Here is a 21,013-nt window from a genome sequence, read left to right as displayed (position 1 = left end):
GTGAGACATCCAAAACAGAGACTGCGTAAATGATGTCAGGAGAGAACCTACGCCTACGGGCAGAGGTACCTGGAGATAAAGAATAATGTACAACATGCTGGGACGAATGAAGATGTGGTGACTTGGAATGTTGTCCTGCCTGGATAAATAAACGTGAAAGGACATCGCCCCTATCGACTTCCTCACTGAGAGACTCCCAGCCTTTTCCCAGAAGTCTGTTCCCTAACACGGAGCATAAGGAGACTGTTTTTAATTTTACCAAGGAGAAAGCGCAGAACAGAGAGATGAAATGACTCGGCCACGGTCACAGGCAGCTCCCCAGCAGGGCAGGAGGACAGGGCTCCCTGATGGCCCGTCACAGCCCTCCCACCGCCGGCTTCAGCGCCGACACCTCCGCGCCGAGCACCTGCAACGCCCCTGAGCTGGAGACCACGCAAACCACGCACCCCACTCGCACCTCAGCCACGAGTTTAAATCAAGCATCTGAATGGATGCAGGCTGAAACAGCGCTCTGGAGTGACCCACGTGGGGCGAGGACCTCCAACAACTGGGGCCCGTGGGCCGTGTTCGGAAGAAAGCCACCCCGGGCCGCCCGAGGAACGCGATCCGCTGCCTGGGGTACAGAACATTTCTGAACTCGGGACGGCTGCCGGAGGCCCCCTCGCAGCACCCCAGTTAGACCAGACAGGATTCCCGCATCTATGGCCCACCCAGTCCTTCGCCTCTCCAACGCCAGCATGGTGAATCAGGAGAGGTCAGGGATTTAGGGATGTGGATGATAACCAGTCCCTTGGATCCTATCGTACATAGGTCTCCAAAGAGCCATCGCTTGCTGGCTGTTACTACTGAAAGGGACCAAGTTAAAGCCAGTGATCCAGCAATAAGAAGCTCCAATTCCCTCCTCATTATTTAGACGTTCTTTAGCCAAAACACAGCCATGCCTATCCCCTACCAAAACAGAGGTAGACAGCCACTCTGAAACACAAAATTCCTGAATGCTGCTTTTTGCCACCTCTTAAAAATAGTACAAATTTCAAACCCTCCGGCAGCACCAACTACTATCTCATAGCATCTACCCATCGTGTTTCGTTTGCAATTCGCTTGTGAAGACCCCAAATAAGTCAAGGCTTCAAATAAGGTCAGTGTTTGTTTGATTAGTAGTGTTACCTTTGTTCTCACAGGTGCATCACCCAAGTGAAAGACTGACTTATTTAGCGATAACTGAGTGCCCAGGAATTCTCATTTGCTTAGCTACAGTTAAACAACAGCACCTCCGTGGTTTAGGCACCCACTGAGTTCGCAGATATGGGAATGGACCATGGAGCACTCCTTAGAGGGTCCACAGGCATGGGAGAGCGGTTGAAGAAACAAACGTGTGGATAAATCATGAAATAAAGGCCCAAAAGGAAAAGGCACAAGGAATCTAGGAGAAAGAGCACCCGAGCAAGCATCAGCTCTGAGACGCAGCAGGCAAGAGGGAGCTAGAAAAGAAACAACAATATACCCAAAGCTCTCAGTGCGACAGTGAACTCCAGAGGTGACATCAGGAGGGGGCAGATCAGGGATGGAGTCCATCTGAAGGAAATAAGAGGAGGTGGTGTGATGGTAATAGCTAGGGTGGACATGGCAAGCAGGAGCAGATGCAGTGGTGGTGGATGAGGAGCAAGAGGTGGAAGAGGTGGTGGTGGCAGCAGATGATGGGCTGGTGCCGGGAAGGTCGGAACTGAAAGACTGTCCAGAGGAGAGGCTGTGCATTCGACGAAGAGAGACTCTGCCTGCCCGGTAATGGGCAGGTTGGCCCGACTCATTCTGGCCTTGCACATAACTCTCTACCAACCTCTGAGATCCGTGGGCATGCTGTGGGTCCACCAGGCGCTGGCGAACTGTGCTGGGCAAGGCAGGAGCTGCAATGAGAGAAAAGAGAGAATGCTGACGGCAGCTGGAAAGAGACTGCACATCAAATCAGCGAGGAGGCACCGCGATAAAGCTGCCACCCACGGCCAGGGCTATGCCCCACAGCACCATGCCTTCTGTCGCCGGGACACCTGCCCGGGCCACTGCAGCCATCCCACCTTGTGCTATAAGTTACGCTGGTTTAATGCAGAAGAAGCATTAAGCTGGCATTACTGCTTAACATGCTAGATTAATGCCCAGCCCATGAAAAACTACGTTTGACATTCCTGATATAGGTGCTTTCTGAACACCTTATCTGATCATCTTGCTTGAAGCAGAAACTGGCTGCATGATTCACCCTACCCAACTTTACATCAGAGGTACCACCCAGGCTCCCTTTATAGCAAACGTGAAGAAGTCAGTACTTTCAGGGCATGATTCATTTCATCCTAACGCAGACATCTAAATCGTTCAGATGCTTCATGCCCTGGTAGCACTATTTCCCTACACAGCCTAAAAAAGGAGCCTCTGGTGATCAGTTCAGACGTAGGCACCTAAAGCCGGCGAGGTGAGCTCCACTCCCGCAGCTCAGCTCTGCTCCCGCTTCCAGCGTCGTCGTGCTGGTGCAACTCCTGGAGCAAGGCACAGGAATGCAGGACCGAAAGCAGGGTTGCAGAGGAGAGCTGCACTTTGTGTTCCGATGCAGGAAAGTTTCTGTGAAGATGCAGAAACCTCCCAGCCTTGTACCCTTCTGCAGGGCAGAACGGCTGGAACACGTGGATGTATAGTAACTATGATATTAATCAGGTAGGCACAGGCTTTCGTCATCAGTCTGCGCCTGAAATTATAGCTCTGGTCCAAATGTGGTATCATCTGTTCCCAGCCTGTTCGATAATTAGCTTACTGATCAAAGAGACACTCAATTTGAAAAATATTTTCCTCTAGTTGCAAATTCATCTTGGTTCAGAGAAACAAATTGGACTGCTCCTTCAGTGCACTGTCACCAGCTAATCAACAGCTTTTAAAGATCATAATGATCTTTCTGGCCACGGAGTCTTACCTGTCGGGTAACAGCGGCCAGAGAGCTCGGCCAGTTGTCTCTGCACCAAGCCTACACTGCCTCTGCACCACACCTACACACCCAGCCGGGCCGGGGGGTCGCCTTCGGAGAGGCGGAGGGAGGCACCTGCGCCTACACGGAGATTTCTGCACGCTCACTTCCATCAGGCAGAGCATTACACACGGGAAACTAAGCACCCACTGGGCTGCATCGCCACCCGGCAAACCACCGGACTGGTTGTATTTAATCCACTAGCTGTAATTTCCACACAAGATGTTCCTTCTTTTGCAGGAGATAAGGTGTTCAGGATTGTTCAGGGTTTCTTATATGCATAAGAAATAAATGTAAAAATGGGTTAAAAAGGTGAACAGACAGGAAAGCTAAGAAATGGAGTAGAAGGAGAGCTCCTTCGGGAATCAAAGAACCAGCAAATCACTGCTATAAAAACATACAGCTAGGAAACATGAGTCTCCTGCAGCTCATCTGACTGCAACAACTCAGGTACTGAAGGATCACTGCTAGGACATATTTCAACTGGAAGAAGGAACAAGCAAGAATAGTTCAGGCAACTTTGCTGTTTCCGCATCCCCAAGGTTAATCACAATTTCTCTCACAGGGTCCCACCGCTCAGGTTTGCTACCTCTTGCTCTACTACTGCCCATCTACAAACCTTTCGCTGGAGCTCTTTATACCATCCACTTTCTATTTCAAGATTTTTTTTCTCTTAAGAGCTCCAGAGCTGAAATTAAGTGAAATGGAGTCACACAGAGTCAAAGTGGAAAAAAATCCCTTGCTCCGGTAGGGACTGCAAAAAACTGGTCAGACGAGGCGAGGGGGAGAGTGTCAATGGGCAGAACTGGAGGCTGCTCCAGCTCTCCTGCCTTTGCAGCAGCAACTAAGCGTGCTGCTAACTAAGGCAGCACGGACAGGAATAGCACGGGTGACCCCTGCTTGCCTGCTGCTGGCGGGGATACAGGTTAGGAGAGGAGTCTCAGTTTGGGGGGTAATGGGGATCCAAGCTCTGCACAATAACTAACGGGGGGATTATGGGTTTCTGCTACAGGTTCCTTTTTCTCTTGGGCCATGCTTTCTTCCCTAAGGATTTTTCTTTTTCCTGGTATTCCGCTCCTCATTTACCAACTTGACACCCTGCACCTTTGCGCTCTCCTTTTGCAGGACTTACCCTGTGATAAGCACAGGACCAAAGGCTGAGACCTCGCCTCGCACAGCCATGGCGGACCCTCGCTCCCACAAACATCGTTTCACTCCAGACACTGCACACATCTCACCAACGTTCGCCAAAGAACCTGCTCGTCGTCTTGAGGAAGACCACCACCGTGCAAGCCCCCGCCCAGGCCAGCGCACAGCCTGGCTGCTGCTGCACGTGCTCGTCCTCCGCCGTCCCACGACGGCCGGCGCTCGGCAGCGCTCCGCGAAGGGAAGGCTTCCAGCCAAAAACAGGAGGCTCGGCATCTCTGGGGCTGAGCCTGCCGTCCCCAGGGCCCCGGCACCAGGGCACCGGGGGACAGATTAGCGTAATAGGTGGCATTGCTCAATTTATTTAAGGATACCGAGGGAGGAAAGGCACGGCAATCAGCAGCAGCCCCTGCGGGCAGGGATCGGGGTCAGCCTCAGCTGGCAGAGGAGGGGCTGCGAGCAAAGCCTGCGTGGAGGAGGAGGAGGGATGGGAAAGGGAACGTTATCCCCTCCTCCTGGCCTAGCCTGAATCCTTAATCTCCACCTCAGGGGTAAAACCAAGCAAAAACAACCCTCCAGATTTCATAACTGCATTTTTTTAAAAAGCAAAACCCAAGAGCACGTGAGAACTGCAGCGAACTGTGATTCTTCTTCATCCCACCAGACTCTTCCCGGGAGTTAGTAGAGGTGCTGATGGCTCAGTGGAGAGAGGTACATTCATTAGTTTTCCGTGCCAGAAAGTTGGAAAATTTGTGTATGTATTTTAGTCCAGAAAAAGGGCAGAGGGTAGAACAAAAAATTAAAATATAATTGAAGAGAGCCAAACCAGGGTATTTCCAGAGGGACTGATCCTCCGAGGACAGAGACGAGCGGTCACTGAACCTGCGCCCGAAAAGCCAGGCTGCGTCTGGGATGGGCCAACCAGGTGTGAACAGGAGAGAGAAAAATGTGATTTACCGGGAGAATCATCACGGGCAGTCAGCAACATCCCAAAACGTCTGGGGAGGAAACTCTGCGCTTCTCTCCTGAAGCAGTTTTTGTACACAAAGAAAGAAAAATCCTCTAGGGCAAGGCAAACGCTCCCTTGCTGAGGGAACTTGGGTGCCCAGCACTTGCTACGCGGAGTTATCACCCGCAGGGATGCAGGTCAGCGCTGCGGCACGGAGGCAGGCAGGCTCGGCGCCCATCACTGGACTGATGGGAACTGCAAGTGCCAAAATCTCACTCAGGGTGTCTCAAGCTTCACAAAGAAGCTGAGGCTCAAAATCTCGGATGAAGGCTCATGCCTTATACAGCTCACATCGTCTGGAGAGCGTGCTTCAGGTGTTACTCAGGGACTTGCATCCCTCTCTCATTAATACCTAGCTTGCATCTTTGCAAGTGTTTTATTAGAGCTGTCTAGCTTGGTTTCTAAAGGTAACTGATAATCACAGAGACTAGTAAGTAGGACACCATTATCTTTTTGATGCTTTAAACCTTCCCTATGCACACCCAACCCCATAAACCACCAGCTGCAACCCCCATGTTTGCTGAGCCCTGGAAACATGCAAATACCCCGTTCCTCCTGCCTTAAACGTCCTGGAGGCTACCCAAATCCTCGGTCCTCTGCCTCCATCGCCCTGAGCCCGACCTGAGCACTTCCCTCTAGACCTCAGCAGCATCTAACCAGAGCCCAAAACCCCGAGGGATGGCGATGGCACGTACAGGCATCTCCTGCAGCGCGCGCTGCCAACCCCGAGACTCTTCTGTTCCTCTTCCCCACCCCCTGCTCAGTTAAATGGACTTCTAGTCCTCACTGGAAAGTGACCCGAACCAGACATAACCAAGAAGATTGCTGCAGCTAACACTGCCAGCACCGGCCCCCTCTCCCAGCTGGAGCTGAGAAAGCTGCGCTCTAGCCACGTGCTGCTCCCTGCGCCGCGCAGACCGCTGTCGCAGGGCGGCTGTCAGAGCGGCTGGAACTGCTCTGCAGGCCTCCCACTCCCTTGTGCCATAGCTAGAGACAGGAAACTGTATCGGGAAAATGCACGTTTGAGAAAAGCAGGGCCGAATCTGGGTCAATTGAACATGGGAACAGTAGTCAGGACTGAGGCACAAACCTCTCGCAGAGGAGGAGACAGCCTTCGCTTAATCCAGCTTTTGAGCTCAGCCATTGAGAGAGTAACAGGCACAGGGCGACCCAGGCTCAATCCCTTCCTCCGAGAGATCTGGGCTCATGAGAGCAGGAACTAACAGGCTCCAGGCAAGCCCAGCAGTGGTGCTCTGGCACTTACGGACGTTCCTGACCCCGACGACTAATGGTTTGTCTTTGGTCACGTAAAAAACACCGCAGATACCTTAATTCCTCCCAATACGTTTGGACTACTGTGCCAGGTCTGCCCCACGTTGCAGCACCCGGCAGCACGGCAGATGCAGACTCACCATGCGCAGCTAACACAGACTACGTACATTGCATGGACATGGGAGACACGATCTCTTCGTCCAAATCGTCCACGTCATCAGTCATGATGAAGTGCGAGGGGTTAGGCCGCGGGGTGCCCATCCAGCTGGGGTCAATGTTAAGGGCTGATGCCAGGGTGTGGATGCCTGGGTTGTTGACGATCTGGAAGCCGCAGAGCAGCTCTATCTGCTGCCAGCGATGCAGGCGCTCCCGCAGCGCAGCCGTCACCTCACTCAGCGCTTGCCTGGAAGCAAGGTTCAAACAAGGGAAAAATGTAGGGAATGAAGGAAAAACACACCATATATTGTCTGAAACAGGGAGTCTAGTGGTTCAAGCTTTGCATCCTAATACTTGAGACACCTTTCATTCCATTTTCAGGAATACAGGAATTGAAAAAAAACAGCAACGACTGAAATATCCAGGGATAATCGCTTAAGAACTCTGCAGCCTCCTGAATCCTCATTTTGACAGGACTTTCAATTGCTCTGCATAACTGTGATTTCTTGTTTCACACAGATAAAATAATAAAAGGTTTTTGATTAAAAGGAGCAAGTCCAACCCCAGCTAACTGAAGTCAACAGAACAAAAGTTCAGCAAAATGAGACCAAGAGTACCTGTAGGGGCTACAGTACGCTCGCATCTATAATACGAGAGGGGTGAAAGAGGCAGGCAGAAATAAGGCAAGATATTAAGTAGATACTCACTTTGCAGTTAAGATTTTATGATCAACGTCATCTAGAGATGAGCTGTGAGCAACATGAAATGTTCCAAACAGGGTGTTTCTCTTCTTTTTAATTTTTTCAGCCTGGAACATCAACACAAAAAGGTCACAGGAAGAAGACAACCTTATGTTTCCTCCAGGACAAGAACATCCTGGATGGGCTGAGACAGAAATAGTCCCTGCAGCTGTTTGCACACACGTAAATAGTGTGAATCGGGTTTTTACTGAAGGATGTTATTCTTCTTAACACGCTGGGCGAGGAATTCGCCAGCAGCGAGTAAGCAGGTTGCGGGTTTCAGGCTCCTCCTTGGCCCTTCTCCTGATTTCCCAAGAGTCAGAGGGAACTGAACCAGCTACTTCATACAGCGAATGACTCTCATAAAGCCTTGTTTTGTCTTTCCCATGAGTAAACTATCAGAGAAACACTGTTAATGCCCTAGGGTTGTTGGAGGTTTTTTGGTTTGGGGTTGGTTTTTTTGCCTTCCCTTTGTGGCACAGTGTATATTCAAAATCAAAGTCTCCACACACAGTTCTCTGGTTCACAGATCTAGTGGCATTAACTTGAGACTTATAAAAGACAAACCAAGGACGTGGACATGAGAACTGACACAGCAAAAGAAGAACCATTGAAATGTTAAAATGTTCAGAATAAAAACATATTAAGGCAGACAAATTTTTCTATGCTGCCAGCTTTGACTGCTGTGTATGTCCACAGAGACAAATACATGTTACAACAACTTCCCTGCAGCTCAGCACTTTTTGGTTGGCACAGAAAATTTCAAACAACTGTGAATACAGAAATGATTCATCGCTACAGATCGCATGCACGTGTTAGAAATTTTGTGGCCTGTGCACGTAAATCACCTAGAGCGGGGATTATGCTTAATAGGTGCAAAACCTTCTGCTTACTGACTACCCGCAGCGCTGTCGCACAGGCAGCAGTTCATACTCGGCACCCTCCCAGGGCTCCAGCCTACTGAGGACCGGCTGTTGCAGCTGATGGGCATGCCCAGGTCGGCGCTGAGCGTGCCCTGAGAGGCGATTGCTCGTTATCATTTTCAGCCCCTACTTACACCTCTATGAAGAAACCAACTCCGCAGGTTTCACTCCCCAAACCTTTCCCCGCGGCTGCGAGGGGAGGACCCAGGACAAGACGCTGAAATTCTCACCCCTTCCTTGGCCACCAGCAGCTGCTTCTCCGCGTTCTGTTTCTTGATGTTGTAGTACTGGACCTCCACCTCGTGGGTCAGCTGGAGCCACTTCTGCAGGGCCTCGGGCGCAGCCCAGCTGCAGTGGGACTCCAGCTCCTTCTCGGCGTTCTTGAGCGCCATCCGCACCTGGGAGAGAACCGGCCGGCGCGGCGTTGCAGCAGCAGCAGGGACAGCCTGCCCCCCTGCAAGGTCATCCCAACCGCTGGCTGCCAACCCGGCGCTTTTAAGACACCAGAAAATAGGAAAAAAGCCTCCACGCAACTTAATCTTACTCATGACAGAAGCAGAGGTCATTAGGAGGAGAGGTGGCATCCTGGTACTGCGGGCAAGTGGGAGAGAGGAGTGCAGCAGGGCAGCCATCCGACAGACAAGGCTGCTGCTCGGATGACCAGAACGCCCTACAGTGCCCTAAAGGCGAGCCCTTCCTCAAAAATTTCCAGCTGCTGAGATGCTGTCCTGCCTCAGCACCTCAGCTCTCAGGGAGGTAAGTAGAGCTGACCCGGTCCACCTCTTCATGTCAGCTCCTCTCCATAAACTGCACGTAAACCCTCCAGGGCTGACAGCACGATGCACTAGTTAGTTAGAAGTGCATGAGACTTTAGGTAGGGTATTCAGGGTGCTTGTCTCAGCCTCTAGGAATCTCTGCAAAGTTTGCTGCCTGCCTGCAGGTCTGCAAAACCCCCAGATTCTCCTCCCGAGGCAGAATCGCTGACAACACTGTGCAGGCAATCGCCTTTTTTCTCTGCAGCTGCTGAGCCAAACGGAGGGAGCTTGTCAAGAGACAACTTTCACACTGGAGCAAGATGATAAAAATATTTAGACACAAAACATGTGCTGCTTGGTCAGGAAAAGAAATAACACGTCTGGAATTGGCAGTTTCTGTAGCTTTCTGGAGGACTCTCCTTCCATCCCAGCTCAGTCTCCTCCACGCACCATCGGTCTGGTCTCCTCCACACACTTACTTATCTTGCTGGAGATGGGAGCAATTACAAAATTAGAAGAAAGTGGGTGACAAGCAAGTTGAAGATACCAAAACCTTACATAGAAGCATTTAGTGCTAGGGACCATCAAGAATTAACACTCCTCTTCCATTACACATGATGTGGAGGGACTTTAATAAACCTGAAGCCTGACACAAGCCCTGCAAGAAGTTAATGAGGTTCTACACTGGAGAAACCGAAGGATGGCAACTGCAGCTCGGAGCTGCTGCGACCCAGGGACAGCTCAGCGGTGGTGGACTTCAACCACTTCAACCACAGCACCTCGAAGCTCAGGAGGGGAGTCTACAACAGACTTTCTTGCTGTTAAAATAAAAGCCAACCCTAAGCACCTTCAAGAGCTGCCACTGCCCCAGCAAGCCCTGGCCCACCAACGCAGACCTCCTCCTAACAGAAGTGGAGCTGGGAGGAAAGGTCCAGCCACGGCATGGCCAGCTGCGCAGTCAGGGCAGGGCCACACACGTGGATGATGTCTGTCCCATTTTGTCTTTCTGTTCTTTCGGGCCCCAGTCTAAGAAGCACAGAGGCAGTGGGAGCATTCAGCGACCTGCTCGTGTCCTGTACCAGACCCTTCCCCACGCCCAACGCACGCTTCCCACCACCGTGCTTACACCCACCCTTGACTGGTGCCAGTGCCTCTTTGTCTCCCACACAGCATGGCTGCAAGAGGACTGAAGAGAAGCATTCCTTTAAAAGATTGCTCAAACTTGGATCTTTTCCCTTAACGTGTTATTGAACTCAGTCACATCTCACCAAGTCTGGCATAGGGGTAATTTCTAGCGAGCCAAAAGCACCAGGTTACACACAGATATTTGAAATCCCCTATTTCATCCTGGAGCACATTTGCACAGCCCATCTAGAAGTAGCCAGGAGGCACTGCAGAGAAGAGGTCAACTACTTATATCACTTATGTGTGATTTAGTCTTGTTAGCATAACATTGCCTAAATCATTCAAAAAGTTACAAATTCAGAATCGCCAACCCCAGGAAGGTCTGCTTTTTCCCCTCTGACACCAGCAGCACCAAGTGCTGTTCCCACCACAGGCAGAACTCTGACCACGATCCGCAAGCATCTGGGATTTAGGAATACGGAGAATAAGCGGGCAGAAAATCTGCCACTAGGTATTTGGGGTAGAGGAGTGCTCAAAATATTTACAGGAACAACACTTTTATGGAATGGTGGAAAAGGGAAGCGGTGCAGAACAACAGCCAAGGACCAGTGGTTGAGATGAGCCATCATACAGCAGTGTCCAAAACACAAACCCTCTTGGTTCTGCAGGGGAATCAGCACAAATAGCAGTCACTTTGCCTGTCTACATTCTCCTGTGAAGGTTTCTAAGATCCCATTTTGACGACTAACAGCGATAATTTATAAAGCTAGGAATGCCCTCTGGGTCTGCAGTCCCCGCTGGGTCCATGGTCTGGGGGAGGATGACCTAGCGAGGAGAGAGGATCGGCATGAACAGCCCAGTACGGGAGAGTCCCATCTCAGAAATACACTGCTTCTCCATCTCATACACCCCACTCCAGTAGGACTTCCAAACCCTCCAGTATTGTTTTACTGCTAAGAATCAACTGGTGCAAAAGAAGGTCTTGTTTTAACATTTGGGACCCAAGAATATCTTAAAATCGGATGAGTTTTACGGTCAGTGGAGTGACTGTTAATGTTGTCTGTGGTCTACAGCTCGCTGGGACGGTGATCGTGTTATAATCACACAGTGTGGGTCAGGTGGACAAAACCAATACTCACCCTGTCAATGCATCCCTCCCGAAGGCCTCTAAGAAACAACAGAGTGGTTAAGTCACCTCTGGCTTTTCGGGTTTCTTAACAAATGTAAAGTGGAGGGGGAAGTGGAATGGATGAGACCCTGCCTCCTCCAAAAGCCAGGAGCAGTTTGGGTACAAGGGCTCGGGATTACAAGGGGAAGGCTACACCTCCTTATTTAATGGCCCACAATACAAAACGACCGAATTTCTGTGTGCGTGAATACGGACGCCCCAATGCGTGTCCTGAAAGGGAGCTCAGTGACTTTGCGGAGAGGCGGGATGACCGCTTAGGAGGAATGATGTTGAATCACGAGAGCAAAGCTGGTAACAGGCACCTGCGGGTGTCTGGGCTGTTGGTGTTCCAAGCAGGAAGGAAATTTGCTGTTTGCTGACTATTTGCATACCTAGGCTGCACTGCCCCGTGGCTCCCTGGTTCCGATGGCCCAGGACACTTGTTTCTCCCTTGTCAGTGGAAACCCTGGATTCTTGTCTCCTTTTCTCCCTCATCCTCCATGCTGGCATAAAAGACTGGGCCCAGTCAGGTTGGGAGGATAGGCTGATGGCCTCGGAATATCCAAGGCACTTGCTTGGCTCATGCAATTCTGGCTCACGCAATTTCAAACTGATCTATAAATTAAAGTCAGATAAGAACTGTCCCTCAGGTGAAATAGGAAGCAGCAACTGGAATTGTGGTTCTGGACCTCTCTTGTAGCTTGGGCAAAGGGCAGTTTTGAGGTAAAATTCCCAGATGCTCGCTCTTTGCCCTCTGTGACTGCAGGCAGGTGCCGTGAGCAATGTCCTGGATTTCCATTATTTCCCTATAGCTTTTGTTATAGGTCTCAGGTTTTTAGATGTAGGAGGGAATGCTTTTTCTGACCTACGACAAATTATTTTACAAATGCTGTGTATCCTTCTGGACCAAATGCATTTCATTTTTGCCAGCAGCAGCATTATACACAATATTCTGTCTAGGCCTAGGTTACGGTATGTAACTTGGGGACATGTTTTCCTGTTAGTCTAAACTTAAAACTAATGTTCTTGAGAATTGCATACGAACTCTAACCTTGCTATACAGATTCTAATCTAGCGCTAAATTTCCTTGGAAGGAGATTTTCGTCTGATCCACAAGAAAACACGATAAGCACAACCAAACTCATTCTAAATCTCTCCTAAAACCATGAATAGATACAAAAGGAAAAAAAGAACAGGCTTATGGTTTGGAGTAGGAGTTAGGAGTCATCAGAGGGGTGCAGCTACAGGTCAAGTTCAACACCTCTCCTGAAGGGCAAGCTGGGACAGCATGTGGTAGCAGCACATCGCTCTTGAGACAGCACCTGCACCGCCCCTGCTACCCAAGGCACAAGCAGCACTGTTATAGAGCATGGGGGACGTGTAACGCGGAGTAGTGGAAGAAATACTTGGACCTTTTCCTCCACAAAGGGAGTGGAAAAGCAAAGGCGGAAGAGCATTACAAGCAGAACATCACTGGATTTCTCAGAAGGATGAAGCAGAGTGAGGAATTGCCTCCTGTTCCCGCTGGCATGTCCTGTATGGATGTGCATCCATCTGGCTGAACCCTTACCTGCTCCAGTTCTTGCTCAGCGTATTTCTGCCTGCTCAGTTCATTCTCCGTGCCCTCCCGCAGTTCTCGGAGCCGGTGTGCCTCCTGCTTGGCGATGCTGATCTCGTCTTGCAGTTTCTTCTCCAGGTGCACCTTTTCCACCTCCACAGAGCGATGCTCCTCCTGAGCCTTCTGAAGTCTGCAACACAGAGAGACCGAGAACACAATGCTGTGCATGTCGGGCTATCTTGCACACAGCTGAAGGAGTTTACAGTACAACTGCTGGCCAGCCACAACCTAGACCAACCTGGCTCTTATTTACTCTTATGTTGATGTCAACAGAGATCTGTATTTGGAAAGTCAAGGAGAAAGTTCACCATGCCCAAGAAGAAATTAAATTGTCAACTCCACAGTCTCAACTTTATTTCATTTATTAAATACTCAGTACATATTTTCTTAATTTTCCAAAGCACATCAAGATTTCCTTTAATAAGCCTCAAATTAATTTGAATTGTGAGTGTTTTTAAAAAAGTGAAGACCTTTGCCTTTAATAAAATAAAGGAGGGGAAGCCTTCAAATTTAGACATGTCTTAGTCTTGCCTGGAAATTATTATTCCTCACGACAGAATTAAATCAGTAGGAATTATATATGGGAACAAAAAGTAACAACAGATTAATTGTACCCATTCAGGAAGGTTCAACTATTCAGCCTGGAGAGCCTCAGCCCTCTGAAGGAGACACCACTGCAGCCACAGCAAGATGTTTCAGGGTTTCTACGATGTTTACATTTCAGGGGAGTTGCACTAGGGTAAACCCAATCCTCACACAAGTTCAGTGAAATCAAATTAGCATCAAGAATGAACCTGGCCCACGCGGGACTGAGCTGTCCTGAAAAGGGGTGGTAAAGTGTCTGGTTGTTGCCACCCAAACAACCTCTAATGCCAGTAGTGCCTCTTTTAAATACAGCCCCAAACCCATGTGCTTCTAGAGACACAGCGATTGCCAAGTAAAAGGGGAAAAAAAAAGATTTGGCAAATATTCGGTTGAAATGAAATTAAGAGGTTCACTTCATAATGAAGGTTCTGAAAAATCACATTGAACAAGTACTACCAATGAAAGAAAAAAGAGTATTAAAGGGCTTCTTCCTTTGCGAGAACCAGCCAAACGATTCAAACGAAAACTGCTTTTTTTTAAATGATGGCAACAACTAAACCCTGGATCAAATTTCTGAGGAATGGGGTACATCCATCTTTGGATAACTTCAAATCAAGATGCGATGAGTTTCCAGAACATGTACTTCAGCCACCGGACCGAACACAATGAAGTGCTGTGGCTTACACTGTCAGAAGCCAGGTGCATCAATCTAACCTTTTCAACATGAACTTCTCTTTCAAAAGTCTCAGTTATCACAGTTTGAGATAAATCAATAAAAGCTGGACAAAACCATACTGTAGGAGCAGCAGAGGCAATGCTATTTTTAACCCAGACCAAACTGAGGAAACTCCTGTTTTCTGCCACGAGAAGCAAAGCTCCGCTCCCCACCCAAACCAGCCCCTTCTCCCTGCATGCACCTCTTGCCCTGCCCAGACAGCTTCTCTATGGATCGGTGGGATCCTGGGTAAAGTGCTCATCTACACTGAAGCTACCAGCAATGTTTGTGAGGTTAGCAAGGCATCAGCTTAACCAGCAAAACCACTAGCGGCTTACTGCAGATAGATTTTCAGTGACCAAATAAAACTATCAATACAATGAAAAGAAAAAAACCTATCCTAAAACCCCAAATGGAATCATCTTAGCCAGGAAAAAGTATTTCAAGGTCATAAAATCTTCTGCCACTCAAGATCTTCAACATTCAAACTGGAGAGCAAACCAACGAAGCGATGTGTGGGGAGACAGACGAGAGGGACAGCGAGGTCTGGCTCCAGGTGTGCTGTACCTGTCCTGCAAATGACAAGACATCTCGTGAGGGCACTCCGGGGGTCCCCGAGCGGCTCCCGCTCATCCTGGGCCAGCTGGGGACTAACAGAAAGGAAGAAACTGATCCTCAGTCGCTACAAACGCTGCTCCCTGCAGCACACGCAGAGGTGTCCGACTTCCAGCCTTCTATCGAAGGACAGCACTTGGCTGTGCTCTTGGCGAGACGGAGCACTGCCCGTGCATGGACTTGGGACCCATCGTTACCTCTCGGGCCAAGAGCGAAGCTGCTCACTGTCCCAGCCAAGAACTCCTCTTCCTCACGCTCCGCCTCGGCATGCAGATGGCCATTTAAAACAGATTGGACAGGCTGGACTCTCATCAGCCATGATGTTGGCTCTCTTCTTGGAAAAGGCTCATTTTCAATTTACAGCTCTGTTGAGAAACTCAAGTGTTTTTCTTCCCAATTTAAAGAGACTCTTGCCAAGACATTCCAAGTTTTTAGATAAACCCACGCTCTCTGCCCTGTGCATCAGTGCTAAAGCTCTTCCATACTAGGGCCGTAAGAATCCCAAGCCACCAAAATATCTCTGTTTAAAGGAGAAATTCCCCTATACTATGACGCAGAATGGGAAGGAATTTTATCCTTAGGATAATTCTCAAAGGCACTCCAACGTTGTCTTTTCCCTTACCACCATTTTGTCCCTGACAGCAGAGCCCCTCTTTTCTTATGTTGGTTATGGACAAAACCACGTTTGTCTGTGCATTCCCGCTCAAACCCGGCCAATTCAGCCAGACTGGTGTCACGTACACTGAGCTCCACAAGACAACAAAGTGCCTTCAGAGCTGCACTTGTAATGAGGGCAAGAAATCGAGACCCATCCAGGGGCTTCACAATTCAGGAGCAGATCTTCCATAGAGATCTTCAATCATCAGTAGGATGTGCTAAGACATGAACTTTTTTAGCTTGGTGGGTCATTTAGTTGACTGGAAAGTGTCACTGTTGGAGGATGTTCTCAAAAGGTATTTTGAAGATGAACAAAAAGTAGTTTTTTATATCAATCTTCACTTCCCAACTCTTCAAGAGCGTATCAGAGTTGTTCATCAAATAACAGCGCTAGCAGCTGGTAGGCAACTGGAAAGGCATCACATGCCTTCTGGATGTCTGTTCAGCACTGAATTTCAATAAGCCAGGAAAGGAGGTTACTTCAAGCTCTAGAAAAGAAGTTTCTGAGCAGAACTTCAGAACAAGTCAATGAGAATGTGCTGTTGGTAGCTTTTACTATTTCTACAGTGGCCGAGGACCACAGCTGAACCTTGCTGGGGAGCAAGGATGAAGAAGCAAAGGCGTATTTCCCCCTTCAGAGGAGAATTAGATCAATCCCCTGCCAAGAAGGCCCACAAGGGCCACCTCCCACTTCTTGAGCTCCAGCTCAGTGCCCTCTGCAGAGGACAAGCTGCACACCCTGCAGAAACATCACAAGCTGCTCTGGGTTAAGACTCAAGCTATGCTTAGTATACATGGTTTTGTGTTTCTTCCTATCTGGCTTCAGAGTATTAGTTAAAGTTCCCAGGCACATCTACTTGTTTACGTGGCTCTGCCCTCGGCAGCAGATCCCAAGGTCGTTCCCCACACGGCACATTCACAGCAGCCGGCGTTTGGACCTCCGGTGTGACCTGCTCTTCAGTGACACCCAGCAGAGACCTCCCGCCCTGGATGCGGCTCTGCTGCTCCAAGGGATGGATGTTGAGAAGGAATTCCTGTATCCTTCTGGCTGTAGGAAAAAAATATCTTTTTCTTTGGGGTATTTCCAAGCTGTAATGTAAAATTTCACAAAGCTCTGTGAAACCAGCTGTGGATTGGAGCCAGCTCCATGGTAGGCAGAGGGGAAATGCACTTTATTCTCTCTCTACGCCAAAAAGAAAGCAGGTCACATATCCGCATTACTGCCAGGGGAATGTGCCCAGTTTGGCACCATCACCTTGGTACTTTGCCCTCCACATAGACACCAACTGATGTGATCACACTCGAAGAAGAAAGGCTTTCGAGCAACGCTCACGTGCAGGACAATTCCCTGAAGGCTGTCATGAGCACGTAGGCAAGAAATCAGGCTGCAGTCTTGTAGGTGCGTCGTACGGTTTCCAAAGACTTGGCTGCTTGCAAAAGTCCCTACGGCATCATCAGGATCCTGGCCGTAGGATGGATCCTGACCGTTTGCACAGGTCGCTCGTCACAGCACCCGCGAGCAGCCAGCGTGCATACCTGGGGCCGGGTTCCGCTTTCGGAGAAGCCACTGGGAACGTAGCCGTCAGCTTATATGGCAGCCAAATTAAGGTTTACCCTCCCAAATTACACTTAAAACTAATGAAAAATGGTTACAGTCCAAGACTATCATGCTCCGTTATTTGCTAAATCTGCCCTTAAAAAATCTTACTGCCAAAAAGCCCCACTGGTTTGTCATCAACAGTCTTGAACGCTCTTTTCTTTCTGAGAAGAATCCTGTGTCTACAGAGGGCCTCTTTTGCAGCCCGTTCTCCGATGAGTAGTTTTACTGGAACCATTACAATCTTTAGAGGTCGCATTCCTGAAGCTACAGTATTTTGCCCAAGTGCCTGGAGTTCAACTATTCATATGGAATACTTCGAAATCATTTTCTTCATTCTTCCCAGGCAGCACTCCTAGATTTAGGTATCACTGTGCAGGCAGGGGAGCACGGACTTTTACATATAGCTCAAAGAATTCAAGAGGGTTGCAATTCCTCTGATTGCTTCCACTGTTTCAGCATGCTTTTTCCCCATCAAAAGCCAGGGTGAAACAACCTGATCAGCCTGGATGACAAACTCTAAGTGAGCTGGATCACCTCACACTCCTTTAAAAGGCTCTTCTTCCCCTCTAGGTACCAGATTCACACTGGGATTTCGGGGGGTGGGGATCCTGATGTGCTTTCAGTATGAGTCAGACTGGGAGTAGAAACCTCTGTACATTTCACTGCTCCTATACAATTAAATGAGGTAAATAAATAGGAAGTACCTATCTGAAATAAGACAACGCACTCAAAACGAAGGGTGACCACTGTCGAGTACAGAAGGAGCGCTCCCATCCATTTTGCTCAGTTGGATGTTTTGCTCCTTAAAGCAGCGAAGTTCTGAGTGTAGGGAGGAGAGCTCTCACGCCAACAGCAGCACAACTAAATGGAGTCAAGTTTTCCCAGAAATTCAGAAACTATTTTTTTGAACCAGTAATGACCATTAGAGCAGAACCGGAACTAAACAGACAAAACACAACACAAAAACAGTGCAGAAAGGAAACAAAACTGCATGGAAGCGCGTATGGCCTGCTCAACTACACGTCAGCGTGCACTGGAGCCCACCTTGGAGGAGGAGATGCTGGTGTCAGACGCTGTCACTTTGCTCAAGCGGCTTCACTGCCATGTTTCAGGACTGTAGTAAGGCGAGGGAGTTTTTACTACCCAGGCCTTCACGTGGCACACCGCAAGTGCAAATAATAGCACGTCACCACCAAAGAGCAGGTCAAGTGAGCACGCGCACATCTTTACGTGTAGCCTGGTAACGAGCCGGGCACCCATCCGAGCTGTTAAGACGGGTTGGCAGGTTTGCTATGGTCTCAGGAAGGTGCTGACTCTGGTACACAGCACCAGGCGACCGCTGCAGAAGAACAACAGCTAAAAAGAAAATCTTTCCTGAAATCTAAATGAGGAATAATCTTGCAGGAAAGATCAACAGTTGAATGCTCCAACTGGGTGGATGCGTAAAACCTACCTTTCTTGAAGGTCATGGAGAGACTGTTCAGCTCTGTGGAGTCCCTCGAGGTCTTTCATCATCTTCTTCATGTGCTCCTTTGAATAGCGATTCTGGATGTAGGCAAACCAGCAGCCACCCACGCCGATGACGATGGACACCACCAGCATGAAGTCCTTCAGGTGGTTGTGACGAGTTACTGGAGGAACCAGAGATACTACTGAATTCAAAAGAATATGCGAATTAACTTTGCAATGCTTCACCCGCACCAGAGCTGGACATGAGAACTTAAGGTAATGTTAGAAGGCATTGTGGCCCAGGTTTCGCAAAGGGAAAAGATAAGCTACATCGATATCTAAGGGAAAAAAAGAAGCTTGACAACATTTATGCCATTTGAATGGGGAAGCAAAGAAAAAAGGAAGGTGAAATTCAAAATCTTATAGATACAATTTGCCTGGCAATACTTGATACAGGAGAGCCTCCACATAGGAACAGCTGTGCTCTTTTAGGACAATATAGATAGCATGGAGTACAAAGATGTAAGAGCTAAGAAGAAAATAACTTTGTTGAAAAAATATGACTGTGATCATAGAGATGGGGCAGATCAGTATCAGATTGTCAAGTTGCAAAACTTTCCATCAGAATTACAACGCAATGTGGAAACCCCCTTTTTCAACAGTTAGCAAAACACAGTTACTTAAAAAAAAGTGTGGATGTATGTGAGAGAATGAAAGTAAATAAGTGGGGGTTTAAGGGCTAAACAAAAAACAAAAACATGATTCAAGCAGAATTTTTTTACTGTTTACTAATTAGCAAATCCTCAAACTAGTATGTACCGAGAAAGTTAAAATGAAGAAGAGCAGCTTAGTCAAGCTAGCTGCAACTAAATGTTCAGTATCTACTGGCTTTAAACTAAAGAAGGGGAGATTCAGACTAGATATAAGGAAGAAATTTCTTACGCTGAGGGTGGTGAAACCCTGGCACAGGTTGCCCAGAGAGGTGGTAGATGCCCCATCCCTGGGAACATTCAAGGTTGCAGGGGGGTTGGACTAGATGGCCTTTAAAGGTCCCTTTCAACCCAAACGCTTCTGTGGTTCTATGACCCCGCATGTTGCAAACCCCCAAGTACAACCTTCCACTTGCACTTCACACAGTACTGATTTCTTTTTGCTACCAGCACTGCAGGTTTTACCCTCGGCGCTCCGATTTCCTATCAAGATCTACAGGCATCAGAGAGAAACACGCAATTCCCCGCAGCTGGGGCGTACTCAGCATTGACCACACCAGTGACCCAACACCGCTTCCCAGCACAGGCTCTTCTAAAACACACTGAGGTCCCAGAGGCTTTTGCATCAGGCTTCCTGTAGATGTATAAAGAGAAGCGTGAGCATGTGAAGAGGTGCTTATCCGAGAGCAAATGCTGTGCCAGCTCCAGCAGCCCCCAGCTGTTCCGCTTGACCGGCTCCATGCAATGGTACTCGGATGGACAAGACCGACGGGAGAATTTAGGGTGGCAGCTAGGGGAAGCGAAAGAGCCGTTACAGGCACAACCAGAAAACCTCCTTGCTTCACCTGAAGCAGGAGCAGGGGGTTTATAAACACAGAAATGTACGTACACAACCTGCCCCCTCCCCTTGCTGCCAGCCCTGAGAGCACAGAGCGGCTTCGGCGGGCTGGGGACAGCCAGGTCACCTCTGGGTTCAGAGGCGAGAGTAGCCAGGGAGCTGCCAGCAGGCTACAGCCACGGAAGGACCCTTTCTTAGAGGAATCGCCGAAGATGTGCTGTAACACATCTCACAGTTACTCTAAAAGGAGACAGAAATGCTGTTTTCCCCAAATCGATGCAACATCCCTTCCTGTGCCTTGCACCTGGCCTGGAGGACACCTCAACTCAGCACGCACGAGATGGGCTGCACCCAAAGCAGCACCCACTTCCACAGGAAAAACACCTTAGCGAGGCGAGCCCTCGCTGCCGGACCCTCGCAGCAATACCTGCCTGCCCACGGGGCAAACGGGTCACGGCAGCCCGGCAAGCACGAGCAGGACTCCCCGAAATGAGCTTCTCGCTCACGTGTCAGGCTCACGACGAGCCGGCATGGAGCGGTGTCCTGGCACCGGGAAGCCACAGCGGTGAGGAGAGTTTAAAATGGACGGGAATTGCACCCTGTTGTTTTCCAAAATGAGCGGACGTGCAAAAGCCAAAGACTAGACATTTCAAAGATGACAAAAGTTTACTGTGAATAGCCTTCTTTCATATAGGAATTTTAAAATGCCATAACCCACCACAGGCGAACAAATATTGGATGCATTTTGTAGGGGAGTGAACTGCTTTCTCATGAACCAAGAAGCAACAAGATGCCTGTGCTGCTCTCACTGCAAGGAGTTTCTCCAAAAAGCCTCTCCATCTTACTTAAGTTTTAAAAACTTGTTGATTATACCAAATTTGAAATGGATCTCTACCAACAGAATTTTGACACCATTTTAATAATTTTA

The 21,013-nt window shown here is 49.0% G+C and overlaps 1 protein-coding gene across 8 annotated transcripts in view; it reads right to left on the bottom strand.

Moving 5' to 3' along the window:
• STIM1 (stromal interaction molecule 1) overlaps positions 1 to 21,013 on the bottom strand; it is a 100,033-nt gene that overhangs the window by 8,248 nt on the left and 70,772 nt on the right. For 2 of the 8 annotated variants that reach the window (XM_075140507.1, XM_075140508.1), the window contains 7 exons: positions 18,542 to 18,719; positions 12,869 to 13,046; positions 8,481 to 8,648; positions 7,295 to 7,395; positions 6,599 to 6,834; positions 4,977 to 5,057; positions 1,505 to 1,904 (listed from right to left, as the gene is read on the bottom strand). In XM_075140507.1, coding sequence (XP_074996608.1) covers positions 1,505 to 1,904; positions 4,977 to 5,057; positions 6,599 to 6,834; positions 7,295 to 7,395; positions 8,481 to 8,648; positions 12,869 to 13,046; positions 18,542 to 18,719 — 1,342 coding nt within the window. The remainder of the gene's footprint in view (positions 1 to 1,504; positions 1,905 to 4,976; positions 5,058 to 6,598; positions 6,835 to 7,294; positions 7,396 to 8,480; positions 8,649 to 12,868; positions 13,047 to 18,541; positions 18,720 to 21,013) is intronic. The other 6 variants (XM_075140513.1, XM_075140512.1, XM_075140514.1 and 3 more) reach the window with 5 other exon arrangements.

Source organism: Calonectris borealis, chromosome 1, assembly GCF_964195595.1.
Source record: "Calonectris borealis chromosome 1, bCalBor7.hap1.2, whole genome shotgun sequence".
Classification (NCBI taxonomy): domain Eukaryota; kingdom Metazoa; phylum Chordata; class Aves; order Procellariiformes; family Procellariidae; genus Calonectris; species Calonectris borealis.
The sequence above is the reverse complement of the archived record's forward strand: the minus strand, read 5'-3'. Positions and strand labels throughout refer to the sequence as shown.